Source organism: Triturus cristatus, chromosome 3_1 (genome assembly GCF_964204655.1).
Source record: "Triturus cristatus chromosome 3_1, aTriCri1.1, whole genome shotgun sequence".
In the NCBI taxonomy this organism is placed as follows: Eukaryota; Metazoa; Chordata; class Amphibia; order Caudata; family Salamandridae; genus Triturus; species Triturus cristatus.
Window position 1 is genome coordinate 145689217 of NC_140583.1, and position 18745 is coordinate 145707961.

General features: G+C 47.3%; 1 protein-coding gene across 2 annotated transcripts in view; it reads left to right on the forward strand.

Moving 5' to 3' along the window:
• The first annotated feature begins 6849 nt into the window (after positions 1-6849).
• The window catches only part of SLC6A5 (solute carrier family 6 member 5), a 284699-nt gene continuing 272803 nt past the window's right edge, over positions 6850-18745 (forward strand). Inside the window, exons 1-2 of one of the 2 annotated variants that reach the window (XM_085643604.1) lie at positions 6850-7128; positions 12183-12635. In XM_085643604.1, the coding sequence (XP_085499730.1) occupies positions 7126-7128; positions 12183-12635 (456 nt within the window). In that variant the 5' untranslated portion in view covers positions 6850-7125. Of the gene's footprint in view, positions 7129-9780; positions 9912-12182; positions 12636-18745 lie in introns of those variants that run through there. The other variant, XM_085643605.1, reaches the window with a different exon arrangement.

The window sequence follows — 18745 nt, forward strand, 5'->3', positions numbered from 1 at the left end:
TTTATTTTTGTGGTTCACCCTGACAAGGACTGTCAATCGTTCTTGAAGTGGGACCTCTCCCCCGTTAACAAATATTGTGATTTCTTACATCAGCCTTATGCAAATCAGCTTGGTCTTGCTCCAATAGCAACAATCTAGCCAGAACTGCCATCCCCGCCGAACAGGAACACAAGGAACTCCAGACCCTTTGTTAGACTTCTTCTCAGCTATTGGGGCAGGACTGAGCCTGAGTTGCTGTCGCTGGTCTCCGTCTGGAGTGGTGGGCCTGTGGCTGAGAATAATTCAAGCATTCCTTCCATGACTCTATTGTTTGTATCTGTGCTCACAAATGATGTATGTTCTTTATGTCTGTGCTGTGTGTTCATATATGCATGTTGTCTGTATCTGTGATCTGTGTTCACATATGATGCATGTTCTTTATGTCTGTCCTGTGTGTTCATGTATGAATGTTGTCTGTATCTATGATCTGTGTTCACATATGATGTATGTTCTTTATGTCTGTCCTGTGTGTTCATGTATGCATGTTGTCTGTATCTCAATCAATCAATCAAGCTTTATTCAACAGTTGAGTCATAAAAGCACATTACAATCATTACATAAAACAGTTAATAAATTATCTAAAAGAATTACAATTACAATTAAATCTCTAGACAACCGTCAAACAAGATATTTTAAAAAGATATGATTAAGCTAATCTAAAAAAGAACCAATCCATTTGCTCTTATAATACACAAGTATTAACGTGGCTCAGCTTAATGGTCGTACTACTTTAGTTACCAACCTATATTAGCTACATCAAGTGGATTCTACTAAATGCAGATTTTTTTAGGAGGGAGAATTTACAACGTGCCTCAGAGCTTTTGACCTTATGCCCCAAGCCCACCCTAAGAATTTAGCCACGGCTATGCAAATTGGGGGTGCGGAATCTGTACACAAAATACGGAGAGCTATAGCATATCTTCTAGTGCCCAGAAGTCTACAGATTGGTTTTATCCATATTTCCCGAGGTACTACATACATGGGACAAAAAAATAGTACATGTCCTACGGATTCGCATTCTTCTAGACATCTGTAGCATTTGTCATTTTTGTTTCCTTGGCCCCCCCATCTGGAGGTGAATTCAGCAACGGGTAGAGTAACCACCCGTATCTGAAAATACAATTTACGATCTAGGGTTTTTTCAATTGTATCCCAGTACCTCTCTAGGGATGGGTGGACCTTTAGATAAAAAAATCGACATGATAAAGGGGAGGAGAGACCTTGTGAGATTTCTACCTTATATACCCATTCCCAATACATTGTTTTCAGCTTTTCCTTAGATGGGAAAACAGCATTTGCAGGGTCTTTCCAGAGTTCAATCAAGCCTATGCTACCCAGGAGAGATTTAATCCCATGCAGCCATGGTATTTTGTGGAACCTATCAGATTCTATTAAATCCACAAAGCCACTCCTGTAATGGGCAAGTTCACCTGTACACCAAAGCCGTCGCCAATAAAGTATTGGACGGAGCTTCACAAGATGTTCAAGTGGCTTTTTATCAAGGTCCAATAATAGAGGTCGCAATGGTGTGCTAGAAGGGAGATTTGTAATCTTGCGTAAAAACGCATTTTCTAGCACAATCAGGCTGTTCAGATTACCAAAGCCCCAGAGCTCAGCCCCGTAAAGGCATGAGCTCAAAACCATCGTTCCATAGACTTCGAATACTGGAGAGATTGGTTTTGTAAATGAGGTTTTGAATCTAGAGAGAAGGACACCTGATTTTTGTTTGTGTATTAATGCGGCACGATCTAATTGGCAGCCCAACGCATGTCTTTCTGCAGTGTTATGCCCAGATATGTAAATGAGGAAACCTCCTCCAAGGGTAGCTTATTCATATAGATTCTTCCTTTATAAGATTTGTGAGCATTAAATGACATGAACTTTGTTTTTCCGGTATTAACTTCCAGGCCCCTCGCTATGCAGAACTCTTCAAAACACCCAAGAGCCTTTTGTAGGCCACTTGGGGTCTTGGAAATAATCAGCGTATCATCCGCGAACATGAGGATGGGGATACGTACTCCTGTGAATATCGGCGCGTCGGTGGGGGTCAGCGAGAGAAAATCGGCCACCCCGTTGACAAAGAGCGAGAACAGAGTCGGCGCCAGAACGCACCCCTGCCTCACGCCCCTGCCAACCGGAAAGTCCTCTGTCACCTCACCCACACCCCCCCAATGCACTCGGGTGACATTTCCCTCATGCAAGCGGATAATCACGGTGAGAAGTTCAGGTGCAATACCCATTTCTCTCAGAACCTGCCAGAGCTTTCTACGTGGGACCAGGTCGAAAGCCGCTTTTAGGTCCACGAACACCGCATATAAGGCACCTTTTCCCAAGACCACCGTCTTCCAATACAAAATAACAAAACGGAAAACTTGGTCAATGGTACTTATCCGAGATCGGAACCCTGCCTGCATTGGGCTTAGAATTTCCCGGTCTTCTGTCCATGTTTGAATCTCATGTAGGAACATTCGGCCAATAATCTTCTGTATCAAATCTATTAGGCTGATTGGCCTGTAGTTACCCGCAATAGACTTATCCCCCTTTTTGAATACTGGGACAATTTCTGCACCCTTCCACGAGGGGGGGATATCAGCTCCCTGGGCAATTGCGTTAGCAAGACGCATAATATAACTAGACCAAAGGCGTCTATCACCAGTGAACACGTCCGCAGGAATTCCATCCATACCAGGTGCTTTTCCCCCGATCACTTTATCTAAAGCCCTTCCTACATCTGTTATTGAAAATATTGCCTTGTCATAATAGACATGGCTAAAAATCTCACTGGGGATTTCTTCACAGGGTGCGGCATACTGAGGTTTGAAATAATCAACCCACGCACTCTGTGCCACGTTATTGTGAGGTCGCTCTGCTATGCCACCCCTGTCCCATTTGTATATATCCCAGAATTTCTTGCTGTTCTTGCGCCTGCAAGCATCGAGGAGATCCTTCCACAATTCATTGTCCCACGTTTCCTTTGCCTCCTTCAATGTCTTCCTATAGTATGACCTAGCAGATCTTACCAGTAGTGGATCTTTCAGTTTAAGTGCACTACAGAGTTCAGCCCGGGCTTTCCTACAATCAAGATTATACCATACCTCTTTATTCTGGTGCGTGAAGGTTCTTTTTTAAATGGGTTTGACAAAATACTTCCTCAAACCCTCAAAAAGCCTATTATGAACTTCCACCACAGTCTGGCAGGAGCTCTGGCCCTCTACAGCTATACCAGGTACTTGTAATGCACCAGTTACTTCTTCATTTATTGCTGTCATAGTTTTTGGATCTTCTACAATCCTGTCCCATTTTAAATAGCGCATATTATTGGACACAGATTGTTCGGGCTCATGAGTACCTTGCTGGGATGGTAGATTACCAAGCAGGGACAAATCAAATAGTGAACTGTGTGTTCATGTATGCATGTTGTCTGTATCAATGATCTGTGTTCACATATGATGTATGTTCTTTATGTCTGTGCTGTGTGTTCCTATATGGAGTATGTTGTTTGTATCTATCCTGTGTGTCCAGTCGACTGTGAACTGCCTATTGCGTCATTCTGTAGTGTATATGTATTATTTGTGGTGTATATCTGTGTTGTCAGTGTGTGTGCTGTGTATTCTGATATGTGTCAGACTGTTTTGTGTCTGTGCTGTGGGTACAGGTGTGGCACATGCGTGTATGTAGTCTGCCTCTATCTGTGCAGTTTCGGTCTGTACACGGAGTCAGACCGTGTAGTCCATGCGGCCACGGATGGTCTGTGTGTGCCTATATGTGCGCGTGTCTGTACACTGTGTGGGCTGTACACTGTGTGGATCTGTGTATTCTGAAGCTGGCCCGAGGGTCCACATGCTGTGTGACTGCGCCAGCGCCACGCGCGTGATGTGTCTCTCGATGTGTGGTGCGTCTGCACACCATACACCTGCCGGCCCTCTCTTCGGGTTCACTCCCCCTCCGTACCCCGGAAGCCGCATGCAGACAGCCCGCAGTGACTGCTGAGTGTGTAATCACCGCTTGTCGCTTTTAATTCCGAGCTTGTATTTAAAGGTACGTCTACAGCCCGGGGCGGCCTGTGTACACGCGCACCGCGGTGCATCGGATCCCGGGGCCTGAACAGATTGCTCGACAATCTGACATATGTTTCAATTTCTGACGGACGCGTTCCTAATCCCGCCAAATCCCGCCTTCTGAATACAGAGCACTCGCTGTAGGCCTGGTGCAGCGGCGGGGGCGGCTGGAAACACGCGGGGCTCGGCTTCTGCGATGAGGGGGTGTTACAAGCGCCCAGCGGGTCTCAGACCCATACACCCTCGCCTTTTAAAGAAGGGATCGTTTACTTTTATTAAAGCGCTGCGCCGTCTGTGCACAGCATGGCAACATAGTTATTATTACTATGTGTGTGAGTGTGCGTGTAGGCACGCCAAAAAAGTACAAACAGGTGTGTGTATGTATAATATAAAAGTGCAATGTGATATATATATATATATATATCACAACACACACTATTATACATATATTTGTGTATGCATAAATAAGGTGCATTCAAATATATAATGTATGTGAATAGCCTTTTCGATTCCTATACATATTCGAAGATATACACATGTGCATATGTATGTGAGGGCTTGACTTTATAGAACATGGCGTGGCCCAATAAAATACATCATTGGGGGTAATTACACCAATAACCCAGGACTGTCACATTTGTAATGCAGTGCAAAGGTCATGTGAACTATATTGTCATAGCACGTCAGTCCGCGTGACAAGCCACTGATTGTTCTCTCACAGATTCCGCACAATTGCTTCAAATAGGAGAACAACCCTAAAGCGGCAAGAATTAGAAAGGCGCTATATATTTGTTAGAATACACGTATCCACGGCCTATAAATGAGTTTTCATCTCGCTTCAAGGATTTAACCCTTTCTATTTGGTTGCATGCCTTTGTTTATGGCATTTACGCATGAAAATGGTCCTAGCATTAGCCATAGAGGTAGGTAGGCGGATGAAGGGTTGAAATAAAGCTGGCGTCGCGGAGATCTGCGTCATTACATTGACCAGTCCGGTCGACGGTCTATCACTGACGCAGAGAGCTCTGCGGCCTGAAACCCACGCTCGGCGAGTCCCATGGGGCTGAGCCTGACGTCACCTACTACTGCTCACGTTCAGGGACTTCTCGGACGTCATGTCCGCCACCCCCAAAATAAGCCGGGAGACAGAAAGCGTATTTCTTAATTCGCGGGTGTGTTTAAGTGGCGGAGAATCCCCACACGAAGAGAAGAGGAAGTCACTGTGGGAAAGACAAGAGTCAAAACTAAATGATAAACGCCAGGCCTGCCCTCCTGAAAACTGGGATCTGCAGCTGCAACGATGGTTTTTTTTTATCTATTTCAAATGTTTAACCAGGCGAAAGGACGGTCAGTGGTTTGAAGAGAACAGAGATAGTTAAAACTACTGACCGCTCATAACAGTGTCTGTCTATTGAACTGCTACTGGCAGCTGGGCTGAGGGTGCTGTCCGTTATGAAACTGGGCATGATTTCATGCACTCTTCAAAGCAGGGTTGCTGGTGTAAATATACTTTGGTGTGTGTGTGTATATATATATATATATATATATATATATATATGTACACATATATATGTGTATATATTCATATATACATATACATGTGTGTGTATCGCTCTCTCTCATATATATATATATATATACATATACATATATATATACACAATATCTATCTATCTTTCTATCTATTTGCAAATACACACACACATTTATCTATATATTTTGTGCGTTTGTTCACACACCAAAGTATATTTACACCAGGAACACTGCTTTGAGCAGTTCGAGAAAACATTAAAATTCACACAAAACACACACACATAGATATATGTGTTATATATATATATATATATATATATATATATATATATATATATATATATATATATATATACATATATATATATATATATATATATATATATATATATATATATATATATATATATATAAACATACATTCATATATACACATAAATGTGTGTTTGTATATATATATGTGTGTGTGTGTGTATATATATATATATATATATATATATATATATATATATCTCCTTACTGTAAATGCCGTAGCGGCGCTGTTTAACACTCCATGGCATCCCATAGGTACGTGTACAGTTGCTATTGATACAATAATAATTCAGTAAAACACGTACATACTTATATACATTTGAGATTTAATTATTTCATGGCGCGTCACTGCCGCTGAGGCTGCTGGCTCGAAGGCTCTCACCCGACCGTTAATCAGTGGTAGCATTGTGGGAGAAACATACATTCTCATGTAATTAAAAATAGAAAAGGAAAACTAAGATGCTGACGAATGAAAAGAAGGCTGCATGCCAACATGGACAAATGTGTGTGCGGTATACATACACTAATGAAGTTCTGAAAACTTGTATTCCACGTAATGTGGTTTAGTAAATAAAAAAAAAACTTTCCGTGCGCATGCACTTTATGCCAATCTAAATGCAGCTTTCAAAGCGCTGAAAATACATGAAATGGTGTCTAAATATAGCGCCTTCCTTTAAAGGTGTTCTCTCTCTGGGTCAGTGAATTACTACACACTAATGACAGTGACAATCCCCTGAACTATCCCCTCCTCCTCCCCAAATAAGGATGGAATAAAACTGACGTGAATCTGATGACGATGTGTAGGCGCTAGCGCAGCGCCCCCCGCCCCTTCCACTATCAAGAATGGGGGGCAGAGCGCCACCATCCCGGAGCCTCATTCGGTAAGCAGCCCCATGTGAGTCACTCGGCTCACCCGCCCCCGCCTGAGTGACAGCTCGCAAGGACCCGTTCTCTCGCTGCTGTACCTTTAAAAATCTGAATTGGAGGGGCCATGATTTATCAAACTACCATTATCAAGAAAATGTCAAGCCAAGGGCACCTTGCTCTGCGCTGACGCAAAGCCCATCTTTCCCAAGGAGCTATAGAAAGCTTGGTTCCTGTCGGAGCGGACCCCACTGCTTCTGCGCTTTAAGACGGCGCTGCTTTTTTAACTGCGACGAGTCAAGCTGTGGTCGACCCGAGCATGGTGAGTGCCTGCCCGCGCTGTGCGTGCCTGTAACTTAGAGCACGTGTACGCGTCGCTAAAGCGCCTCTGTGTTCTAACCGCGGCGAAACTTTAAACCGGTGTCCTGTGCACCTTAAAGCACTTTATAGCTAATGTCTCTGTGTGGAGAGCCCTTGTGTGTGAGCGCTTTACACTGTGCAGTAACGTGGGTAAACTGAGAGTATAACTGGTGTATTATCGGGGGGGGGGGGGCGTGGGTGGGGCAGTGATGGTATATACACATTAACCGCTTCATAGATGATGTTAGTGTCTCGCGCGCCCTTTCGGGTGAGCTGACCACTCTAGGGTAACGTACGTAGACCCACTCTACAGCTGGTGTGTACGGGGCCGTAGGGTAATATAAGTAAACCGCTTTGTAGACACTGTGTATGCTTCAGCCTTTTCGGGTGAGCGTTGCCCACCGTGCAGCGGAGTCGGTAAAATAAGCGTATTACTGGTGTCTGTGTGCGGGTGCGTGGGGTGGAAGATATAAATAAGGCGCTTTATAGATGATCTCCGTGTCTCATGCGTCCTTTCGGGTGAGCGCCGAGCACTGTGGAGGAACGTAGATAAATCAAGAGAAAAGATGCTGAGTGTGTGGGCGCGACGCGCGTGCAAGGGGGTTAGGTGACATATGGGCTGGAATATAGGTAAACAGCTTTATACGTGGTTTGTGTGTGTGTGGGTGTTGGAATACAGGCAAAACGCTTTATAGATTGTGCAGGTGTGTAGAAGGGAGCCCTCGAGGGTAGCTTTCTCTACTGTGAAGTTATGTAGACAAACCGCTGTAGCAATATAGGTAAACATGTTTGTGTGTGAGCATTTTCCGCCGTGCTGGAATGTCAATGTACTGCTTTATAGATGCTGGGTGTGAGAGTCTTCGTGGCTCACCGCCACCCATTCCGCTGAAGCGTAGGTTTGCACATTATTATGAGTGTGTATTCCAGTTGGGCGCGGGCGTATTTCCAGAGCACGGCAAACCGATTTATGGATCTTGAATTTGTGTGACTTAAGTTAGGGGTAACCGGCGCCCATGGGACGGGTTTGTAGAGGTGGTATGTGTGTTTATAGAGGAACTTTCCTAGCACTGTGCGAGAAGGGTGCTATCAACGGTACTGGGGTGAGAATTAGACCGGTTCATAGACGTGTGCTCTCTGGGCGTTGGGGGAGACGAGTGCTGCTCGCGGTGCTGGAGTGGATGTGAAATCGGTTCATAGATGGCGCGAGTTCGAAAAGGCCATGGGCTCTCGTGGCACCGAGTGAGGTGAGTGCTGTCCACGGTGCTGGAGTGGAAGTTCGACCGTTTCATAGATGGTGGGAGTTCGTAGAAGAGCTCTCATGGCACCCTGCGAAGAGAGAGCTGTCCACGGTGCTGGAGTGGAAATTCGAACGGTTCTTAGACGCTGGGTGTGACCTCGCTCACGAGCCGTGAGCGAAGTGAGTGCTGTCCACGGTGCTGGACTGCAAGTGAAAACGGTTCATAGATGGTGGGATTTCGTAGAGGAGCTCTCATGACACCCAGCGAGGCGAGAGCTGCCCACAGTGCTCACATGGAAGATAAACCGGTTCAGATATGGTGTGTAGCATAGAGGGCCCCTCTGGGTGCATGCCAGGTTCTACTGATTGCACCAAGATGAAAAGAGGCTTTCTATTGGAGCGGACATGGGAGCTAATAATGTGGAGCTCCCCAAGGAGGCGACATGCAGGTTAAATCGAATTAAAGTGACTGTGTCTAGGAGCTGTCAAAGTACTGATAGGGGTTAATGCTGTCCAAGGTAATGACATGTGGGTTAAACCGATCTATAGATGCCTTGCCCTAGAGCTTTCCGTGGCGCAGATGGCGGGGTGCGCTGTCCGTGGTGCTGAAACCAACCCCGAACGATTGGACAGATCTGAAATGCAAACGGCCCCATTTTCGCACAGTCTTATACTGGTATCAGAATGCTTCGAAGAGCTTCCGGTTTATCAGATAAGGCACATTAAAGGGCAGAAGAGTGACATGGATATGACCACGATTACACAGTTTAGTCGTGGAGATTATATCACTCCCGCTATCTGTGACAGACAGCTTGGCCCTTAGGACCATCTCTTCACAAGGTGATGTGATGGTGTGCCTTGCAGTGTGTTGTTTGTGTTTCTATACGTATGAACGTGTATTGTGAAATAGTTGTTCATCTGGTCACGAAGGTTTGAATGGAAGAAACCGGTGAACGAACACTTTTCAGGTTTGGTTTTTGTTAGCAGCATTACTCGTTACATGTCAGCGATCGTGCATTGCTTTTTTTTTTGACACCGCGCCGTATTTTTCTAGCACACGTGTGTGTTTATATGGGTATTGCGCCTCATCCTGTTTTGGCGCACGGCTGCAGGAGATTTTTTGTCGTCTTGAAGCCTCAAGAATAAATAGACAATGGGCAGAGGCACGTGTTTTGCACTAGTGAACGTGGTGTAAAACTTCGTTGAGCTCTGTTCACTAGCACCAGTTCCATCTTTGTTACTGCTCGGGGGCTGCGGCGCCCCGAGGTCTGTGCGGGAGAGGGCTCGGGCTGAGGCATCTCAGGCGCGCCAGGCAGCTTGTCTACTGCCTATAAAACAGGCGCTGCGCCGAGCTGAATGACAGAAGGGAAATGGGGCGTAAAATTAAAGAATCTTCCGACAATGGAGCGAGGAGAGCGGGCCTCCTCCGGGCGTGATGTGAAACCCAACCAGGCTGGGGGAGGACGAGCCGGGGCAGCAGCCGTGCGGCAGCCTGTCCTGCGGGGATGGTGAGCTTGGAGGGGGAGGAGGTGTGTGTGGGTGTGTGCATGTGCTATGTTTGTGTGTGTTTCTATTTGTGTGTTTGTTAGACTACATATACTTAATGTGTGTGTGTGTCACGCATGTGTGTTTCTGTGTTGTTCTCAGTAAACATTATCTATCTATCTATCTATCTATCTATCTATCTATCTATCTATCTATCTATCTATCTATCTATCTATCTATCGTATTTGTTTTCTGTTCATTCTTCTACCCCACTATTCATATATCTATGTTTTGCCTATTTTCCTTCTTCGGTTTTGCACCATTGTTTAAATCTGCGTTTCTTGTTTTGATGTTAATTTCAATAGTATAAGTTCATTCATTCATCCATCCATCCATCCGCTCATCCATCCATCCCAACCTACACACTATTCCTTTTATAGACCCGTCATCCATCCCATTATTTCTTCTACAGCCATCAGTCATCAATCCATGTATCCATCTTAACCGACCTGTACTCCTGCTATAGCTTCATCGGTCCCCCGTCCATTTCCATTGCCATCGTTTCCTACGTGAATGTTACTCTTCTGTGCTTCCTTCCTCCCTGCCTTCTCCCTCCTATTCTTTATCCACCTCTCCTCGGCCTTCCTTGCCCCTGTGACCAGTGGATCAATTAATCGATTTCTGATGCATCAGTTAATCGATGGCTGATGCACAATTAATCGGGCTCTGATGCATCAATTAATCGGTCCTCTAAACCTGTCCCCGACCGTATATGCCTGCTCATTTGTGTATGCATGTGTGCTGCTTTTTGTGTTTGCATCAATGTCCAGGTGTGAAGACCAGGGTGAGATCAGACCCCGCGATGGGGGGTGCCTCACATTGTTGGTGAAGGTCCTGTGGCCACAAGAAGGGCTTTCCCTTCCCCTGTTTTCTTCCACAAAACCCTCAGTTCGGGGTTTAGACTAGTCTATTAGATCCCGTGTGTGGGAGTAGGTTTGTAGATGTACATATATGTTTATACGCCTACATGAATGTGCACGCACAATAAGGCACAACACCCCACCGAGAGGTGCTATAAAGGTAGTTTACTGGTGACGTAGACCCATGCTGTTACTACACTACAAAGTGTACATATGTGCGCACTGTGTGTACATACGCGTTTTCTGTATACATGTGTGTATGTACATGTATCTGTACGCATGTATTTTGGGTATGTGTATTTTTCTGTGTATCGATGTGTGTTTACATCTGTGTATGTATATAGGTAAATGTGCATGTGAGTATTGTGTGTTTCGTTTTATACGCTTGAGCAATGTAAGTGTATATTTTGTGTGTATTTCTATAATCATGCATGTGTGCACGTCTGTGTGTACTGCCAGTCAGGGCCTCCGGAATTATGTGGCAGGGCTGATTATTTTTCTGCAGCTAGAAAAAGCAAATTTCGCGGTATAATGTGGCACATTCTGTGAGAGCATTACTTCAATTATTCTATGTGTACTCATGTTAACACTTAATGGGCAAAGGTTTCACGTCATTAGTACCAGTTTCACACCCAGACACAGCAATAAGCAAGTGAAAGTGAGCAATCGACCTTTGCGGAGCAGCCGCCTCTGCGCTGCAGCACACACCGCCACTCTCTAAGCAACTTTGCTTCCTTTAAAATAGACTCTTTTTCCTTAAAACATGAGGATTATGCGGCAGGTGGTGCTTTCTCTTGCCAATGCAGCAAACGGAATCTCATCGTTCCAGTGGCCCTGGTTATATCTGTGTGCGTCTCCAGGCTCCGTGCCTCTGTTCATACCTATCTCTTAATCTCTTGATATCCGTCCATAAACTATTCACCCTCCTGTGTTGTCGCTCCAGCCTGTTCCATTCTACAGGTTGTTTTTACATATTATTTCTTATTCCAAAGCGCCTTGCTCTGAATGATACTGCTTGCTACGTATCATTTTCTTTTTCTAAAGCGCCTTGTTCTCAAAGATAGTGCTTGTTATGTATTATTTCTTTTTCTAAAGCGCCTTGTTCTGAAAGATAGTGCTTGTTATGTATTATTTCTTTTTCTAAAGCGCCTTGTTCTGAAAGATAGTGCTTGTTATGTATTATTTCTTTTTCTAAAGCGCCTTGTTCTGAAAGATAGCGCTTGTGCTGGACATGCGGCGTGCCCATGCTGGTGAACTGCTGTGTGTGTCGGTTGTGTGTACCAGGCAGCTCCGAGCTGTCTAAAACTCTCCCACATGTCAGCTCTTCTCACCCCTCAACGGGCCGCGCGCCCTCCTTTCTCTCTCTTCTTGCAGGACTACGTGAGCCAGAGAGACATGCCCAAGCAGACGCTCAACAGCCCCGAGGCCGTGGCTCCAGGGCAGATTGGGGGCGCAGGGGTCCCCAGGAGCAGCCCGGACAATGAGCGGCACCAGGCCCCGCTGCCCCCAGCAGCCACCGTGCCCAGACCCGCTGCCAACGAGAGCAAGGCCTGCCCGGGGGAGGAGACGAAGAAGACCCAGACCCCCCGCAAGGACTCCATGGAGATCTACCCGCTGAAGAGCGCGCCCCCTACCGAGAGCAACGGGCAGAGCAACGCGCTGCACTGCCGGATCATGCCCCTGCAGGGCGCCGACGGCGAGGCCAGCCTGGGCACCGGGCTGCTGGAGCACAACGACGCCCGGGGCGGCTGGGTCACGCTGAGCCAGAGCACGGTGGTGCTGGGCACGGACGGCGCCACCTCCGTGCTGCCCGGCGACGTCAATGGGGTGAGTGCTTCCCAAGGGGTGTGAGTGTGCACGTGTGGGCGTGGATGTACGTGAGTGTGTGGCGTGGGGGTGGAAGGCTCTACTGCCCTAGTGCACACACACGCGAGCGGGTTCAATGACTGCCACTTATTTGAAGTGCCTGCGTTTGTTACACACTTTAAGGAATAACTGAGCTTAAAATTCACTCAAAGTATTCAAGTGAGAGGTGTTGAAACTGACTGCAAGTTACCTTGGTTACCAAAATCAGAACTGCGCTTTTCCTCATCACTGGCCAAATACAATTCCAGAGTTTAATATTTTTTAATAAGGTGTTGATTGGTTTTGGCTGTAAATAGAGAGGAATGACGAACAACATAATGACGTCATGTTAAAGAGAACTTTAAACAGTGCATCCTGTCTCCTCCGGGAGCCCTAGCCTGCCAATGAGATAGGTGTAACGCCGCCGCCAGCTTCCTGGTCACTTTTACATGTTCCATGAGGACAGGCATCCTGACACAGAGCAATCACACTCACATGAGCCAGATTATTTGAGGAAGAGATAAGGACTCCTCTTATCTGCCTCGCGCCAGGCACACGGCTGGGCCTGCTAGCTTGAAGGAAGGCGGGGCAAAATTAATGTCACGCGAGTACAATCTTGCATAATTCTGATGTGTTGAGCTTTGTGTATGTGGCATCGGTTCTCTGTTCCCAGCGATGCTTTCCGTTTTATTTCTCCTTTGGGAGACCAGGGAGAGCAGAAAGTGTATTTCAAGAGCTCCAAGGCGGGTGTGCTCTGGCCAGTACCTGTAACCTTGGTATGCACAGTGTGCCCTTGTGCAGTTTCCAGATAAATGGTCGGCAAACTGTATTTCGCGCATTACATGTTATCTTTCCCCCAAATTGACATGTGTTACCACGCCTAGGTACAGGGCCATTCCTGAGCATCTGCTGATGGGAACACTCACCGAGCCTTGGGCAGGCCAGTCCAAGGCGGCTGTCTCCAGGCCAGTCCAAGGTGGTTGTCTCCAGGCCAGTCCACGACGGCTGTCTCCAGGCCTGTCATTGCTGAAGCGCACTAATTAGTTCGGCGTTAACATGTTCTATTCTTTAATAATTTCCTTTGGAATACAGGAAATCCCCCGTGCCATCGACCCAGAGTGGGTAGGGGGGCAGAAGTCGCTGTGTGCCAAGTTGGTGTCCTCACAGTGTGATCTTGTTCAAACCAGTTTGTCTCTCTAGGCCTCCCATCGTGGATATGTGTGACATGTATATACACATTATGCAGTGTGATGTCTAGTAGCACTGTCGTCATTATGGCCCGGATTAGGAGTGTGTCGTCAGAGTCGAATGTGTGTTATGTGGGGTCATGCTGCCCCATTCCTTGGTATACCGAGTTTCAGGGTCATTATCACGCCCCCGCCAATTTCACACAGGCACATCCCATGCAGGTCTAGACTGACAAAATAAACTGGGGAAATGTACCAGCATCAATTCTGATACATGCGGAATTCTCTGCTTAAGCACCAAATTCCCCATTGTGTGCCCCTTTTTCTAAGCCATAACTTGACATAGGAGACACTGAAGTAGGCATTTGGCAGGCAAAGTAAATAACCCACTACAGTCTACCCTACTAATAATGGGGCCTGGGTGTTTCTGCCACACCCCCATCACAGCCAGGTGTGTGGACTCTAGCCTCTACCATGCATGCCATGCTTCGGTAGCAGAGTGGCCGGTACTCCTGATATCCTGCAATCACGAGGGCCATGAGTGGGCGCTTTAACAAGTCCAATAAAAACATAAATGCACCCTTAAAGGGCCAGAGTCCTCTATGGGACGTGGAAGGCGTGTCTCACATCCACATACTGTTTGAGTAAGTCCAATCAAATTCATTAGACTCTTGAAAATGTGGCCTTATGTGCCCGACAAATCTTATCGGCATCTTAATGCCGTTAGTATTTTTATTTATACTTGGCTCCTAGTGCCCAGGTTTTGCATCTTGTTTACCCTGTAAAAACATAGCAGCTTGTACCCTGTAAAAAAGCATAGCAGCGTGTCCCCTGTGAAAAACAGAGCAGCGTGTCCCCTGTGAAAACAGGGCAACTTGTCCCTTATAAAAAAACAGGGCAGCTTGCAACAGAGCAGCTTGTCCTCTAAAAAAAAAACAGGGCAGCTTGTACCCTGTATAAAAACAGGACAGCTTGTACCCTGTATAAAAACAGTACAGCCTGTACCCTGTTTCAAAACAGAGCAGCTTGTGCCCTTTAAAACAGGGCAGTTTGTGTACTTTAAAAATCAGAGCAGCTTGTACCCTGTATAAAAACAGAGCAGCTCGTGCCCTTTAAAACAGGGCAGTTTATGCCCTTTAAAAAATCAGAGCAGCTTGTGCACTTTAAAAACATAGCAGTTTGTACCCTGTAGAAATCAGGACAGCTTTTACCCTGTATAAAACAGGGCAGTTTGTGTCATTTAAAAACAGAGCAGCTATTGCCCTTTAAAAACAGAGCAGTTTGTAACCTGGAAAAATCAGGGCAGCTTGTATCCTGTATAAAAACAGAGTTGGTTGTGCCCTTTAAAACCAGGCCAGTTTAGGCCCAGTACAAAACAGGGCAGCTAGTACCCTGTAAAAAACAGAGCATTTTGTACCCTGTAAAAAACAGGGCAGCGTGTACCTGTAAAAATAAAACAGGGCAGCTTGCACCCTTTATTGAACCAGGACAGCTTCTATCCTGAATAAAAACAGAGCTGGCCGTGCCCTTTAAAAACAGGCCAGTTTGTGCTCTGCACGAAACAAGGCCGCTTGTACCCTGTAAAAACAGAGCAGCTTGTCCCCTGTGAAAAACACACAAGGCACCTTGTACCCTGTAGTAATGCAGGAAAGCTTGTAGCCAATAAAAAAGGCAACTGACCCCCCACCCCCCTTGGCATGATGTCATAATTGTGGCAGGTGCTCTGTTGGGCGAGCTTTGGCATTGGCACTGTTTAAGGCGGCGAGATGGCTCAGTGGGTTAATGCCTAATTTGCAAAAGTCGCATTTATTGGTAAAGAGGTTAGACTCCATGGACATCATGTTTTAAGGCCGAGATAAAAGCGCATTGAGTCAAGAACTGGGAAGCAAGGCACACAGTCGGTATTTGAGCACAATTAGTACGTCTTTGCCACGTGTTCATCAGTTTTAATTCCACGTGAATGCACACACGTGAGCAATTCCAGTGTGCGCTCTCCTTTTAATGCACGTGCATAAAAGGTCATAAGATTGGGCGATCCAGACAGCCATCCCCAGGGACTCTGAGGCGGGGGCCCCGCTGCGTCATATTACAGAATAAAAGACGCTGCCCCGGAGCACACTGACACGAATTCAGCAGAGTTACTGATTCTAAAAGGACAGGATCGCGGCCGTATGACGCCAGATCTCATGTCTTCCGGATTCCACAACATCACAACGAGAAAACTATGGGGCTGGGCAGTGACGTCTTAAGACAATGTGCAAGTCGCTGGAAGGATGGATGACGTGCTGGATGAAGACTGGACAGGAAAGCAAACTGGACGAATGCTTCATGATGGATTGGTGGGTGGATGAATGTTAGGGTGGATGGATATATTGAATGAATAAAAAGGACAGTGAACAAATGGAATTAATATTGAATACTGAATGTATGGATGAATATTAGAGATTGAGATGGGTATGAGGGGGGGAGAGAGAGAGAGAGAGGAATAAGGGATGGATGGACGGCTGGGTAGGTGGATGAGTGAATGGATGGATGGGATGGTGGATAGATGGAGTGGCCAGAGTGCAGACAGAGTGGATGTATATTGCTTATTGGCCATGTGGATGGTTTTTGTAGTTTGAACAAAGGGCACTCAGATTTGCTGGCCGGGCTGGTGCTGCTTATTGACATCTAGATGGATACTGTAGATAGAGCAGACAAACTGTCTGGAAGGATACTACATGCAGGATGAACAGATGGATGGATGGATGGATGGATGGATGGATGGATGGCTGGCTGGCTGGACGGAAAGACGGACGGACAAATAGATGGATGGATGGATGGACGGATTTACTGAGGATGGATAGATGGATGGACGGACGGACAGCTGTTTGCTTGGGTGGATAGGGTTGATTGTCCATACTGCAGGCAGAACACTTTGGATCGATCCTACATATTGCAAGCTTTCATAAAGAGAAGGAAGGTGAACCAGGAAGAAGTCAGTGGGCTCCAAATATATACAAATAATATCCGTTATTGTAGCAATAGTTTAAAATTGGACATCAGCCAACGCGTTTTGTTCCGAATAGAACTTCGTCAGGGCTCAAATATCTTAATCTCGGTCCAATGACTTTGTGTGGGTGGGTAAATATTTCCCAAAGCTCAATCATGGAAGACAGAGGCCGAAGTTCGCACTTACTGTGATCCCACGTGCGGCACGGTTGGCGCCTCGCACTGTCTGGAAACACGCAGGTGCTTCGATCTCACCCGGCGCCTCAAGGCGCACCAGGCGCCTCAGCTTTGTAGTGAGCACAGGAGCAGGCGTGAGGCTTCAGAACAGCCGACGCCCCTCACTGCGGCAGTCGGGCAGACTCCACCTGCATGCACCGCGTCTCCGCTCTGAGGTTAGGCGCTTCGAGGAGGCTCGGCGACGGTGGGCGCTAGAAGGTGACGAGACACGTTTATATGTCAGTAATAAAGGGCCGGGCCACGTCCAGCTAACGGGGCACGAGGAGCCGAGGGCCTCGTCTCTGAACTCCCGCGCGTGGTCATTCACTCATTAGAACGCCGAGGGAGGGTCACTTACCTGCTGCACCTGAAGCTTTGTTTTCTTGTTCAGTTAACCCAGCCAGCGCTTGGATGTAGTTCACTTTTCAGATTGAGTGATACTCACGCATTGCCTCTCTCGCTCCTCCATTTAGTAACAACGTCCTCACTTTCTTTGTCACTCACGCGGCGTCGGCTTTCTCACGATCCCGGTGTTTACTCTCACGGTCAGCGCATGCACGTACTCAGTACCTCGGTTTGTTGTCGCTCCCTCGCCCCAGCTATTCACTCACTTCCTTACTCGGCCCATGCTCAGCCGCTCACTTGCTGACACGCTCGCTAACCTCATTTACTCAATCACTGATACGCTCACTCACGTCATACACTCACTCGTTCGCTCGCTTACCAAGACGATTCCCTAACTGACTCGCCATGCTATCACTCACACTCAGTGGGTAGCTCAGTTAGTCAAACCACTCACTGCCCTGAAACCAATCATCGCACGATTTTACAGAGAGCGCCTCTGCAGTTTGGTTCGGGTGTCTGTGAGCTACATTTGACGGGAAGGAGGCGCCAACTCCCCCTCCCCACCCCCCCTCTCCCAAGGGCCCTGACACAGTCTGAGTTAATTAGTGCCCGGTGCAGTTTCACCCAAATTACTGGTCCAGGCCCAGCACCGCCCTACACCACTTGGTGCGCAATGCACTGGCACTGCCCCGGCTCACTCCTTGCCCAGCCACCGGCTCAGCCCAACCGGTGCCCCCGTACCTTCTCACCACAGGCAGTGTCCTGGCACCGTCTCACTTAACGGTGTCCGGTTTCATCCAGCCCAGCTCTGTGCCAACTCCGTGTCCTGAGAATCAGCGCCCTCGTACCGTTTAACTTTATGCAGTGCCATAACACCGCCCTGTTACACTCACTGCTCCGGCATCGTCTTGTCCCACGCACTGCCCTGGCTCCGCCCCAAACCATCAAGTGCTCCAGACCCGCCACGCCTAAATCAGTACCCTGGCACCAGCGGAGCCCCCTCGGTACCCTGGCACCTGCTCTCCAAACTGAGTGCCCCGGCAGTGATCCAGCCCACTCAGTACCCAGGCACCTTATCAGCCCACTCAGTACTCTGGTACGGTATCAGCCCCCTCAGTACCCTGGCACCGTATCAGCCCACTTAGTACCCAGGCACCTTATCAGCTTACTCTGTACGCTGGACCAGCAGAGCCCACTGAATGCCCGGGCATGTCCTGCGCTACCCACTTCCCTGGCCCCGGCTCAGCCCACTGAGCACTGAGTGCCCGGGTTCCGCTCTACCACAGTCAGTGCCCTAGAACGATTCAACCCACTGAGAGCTCTAACCCAGCCCGCTCAGTACCCTGGTACCAG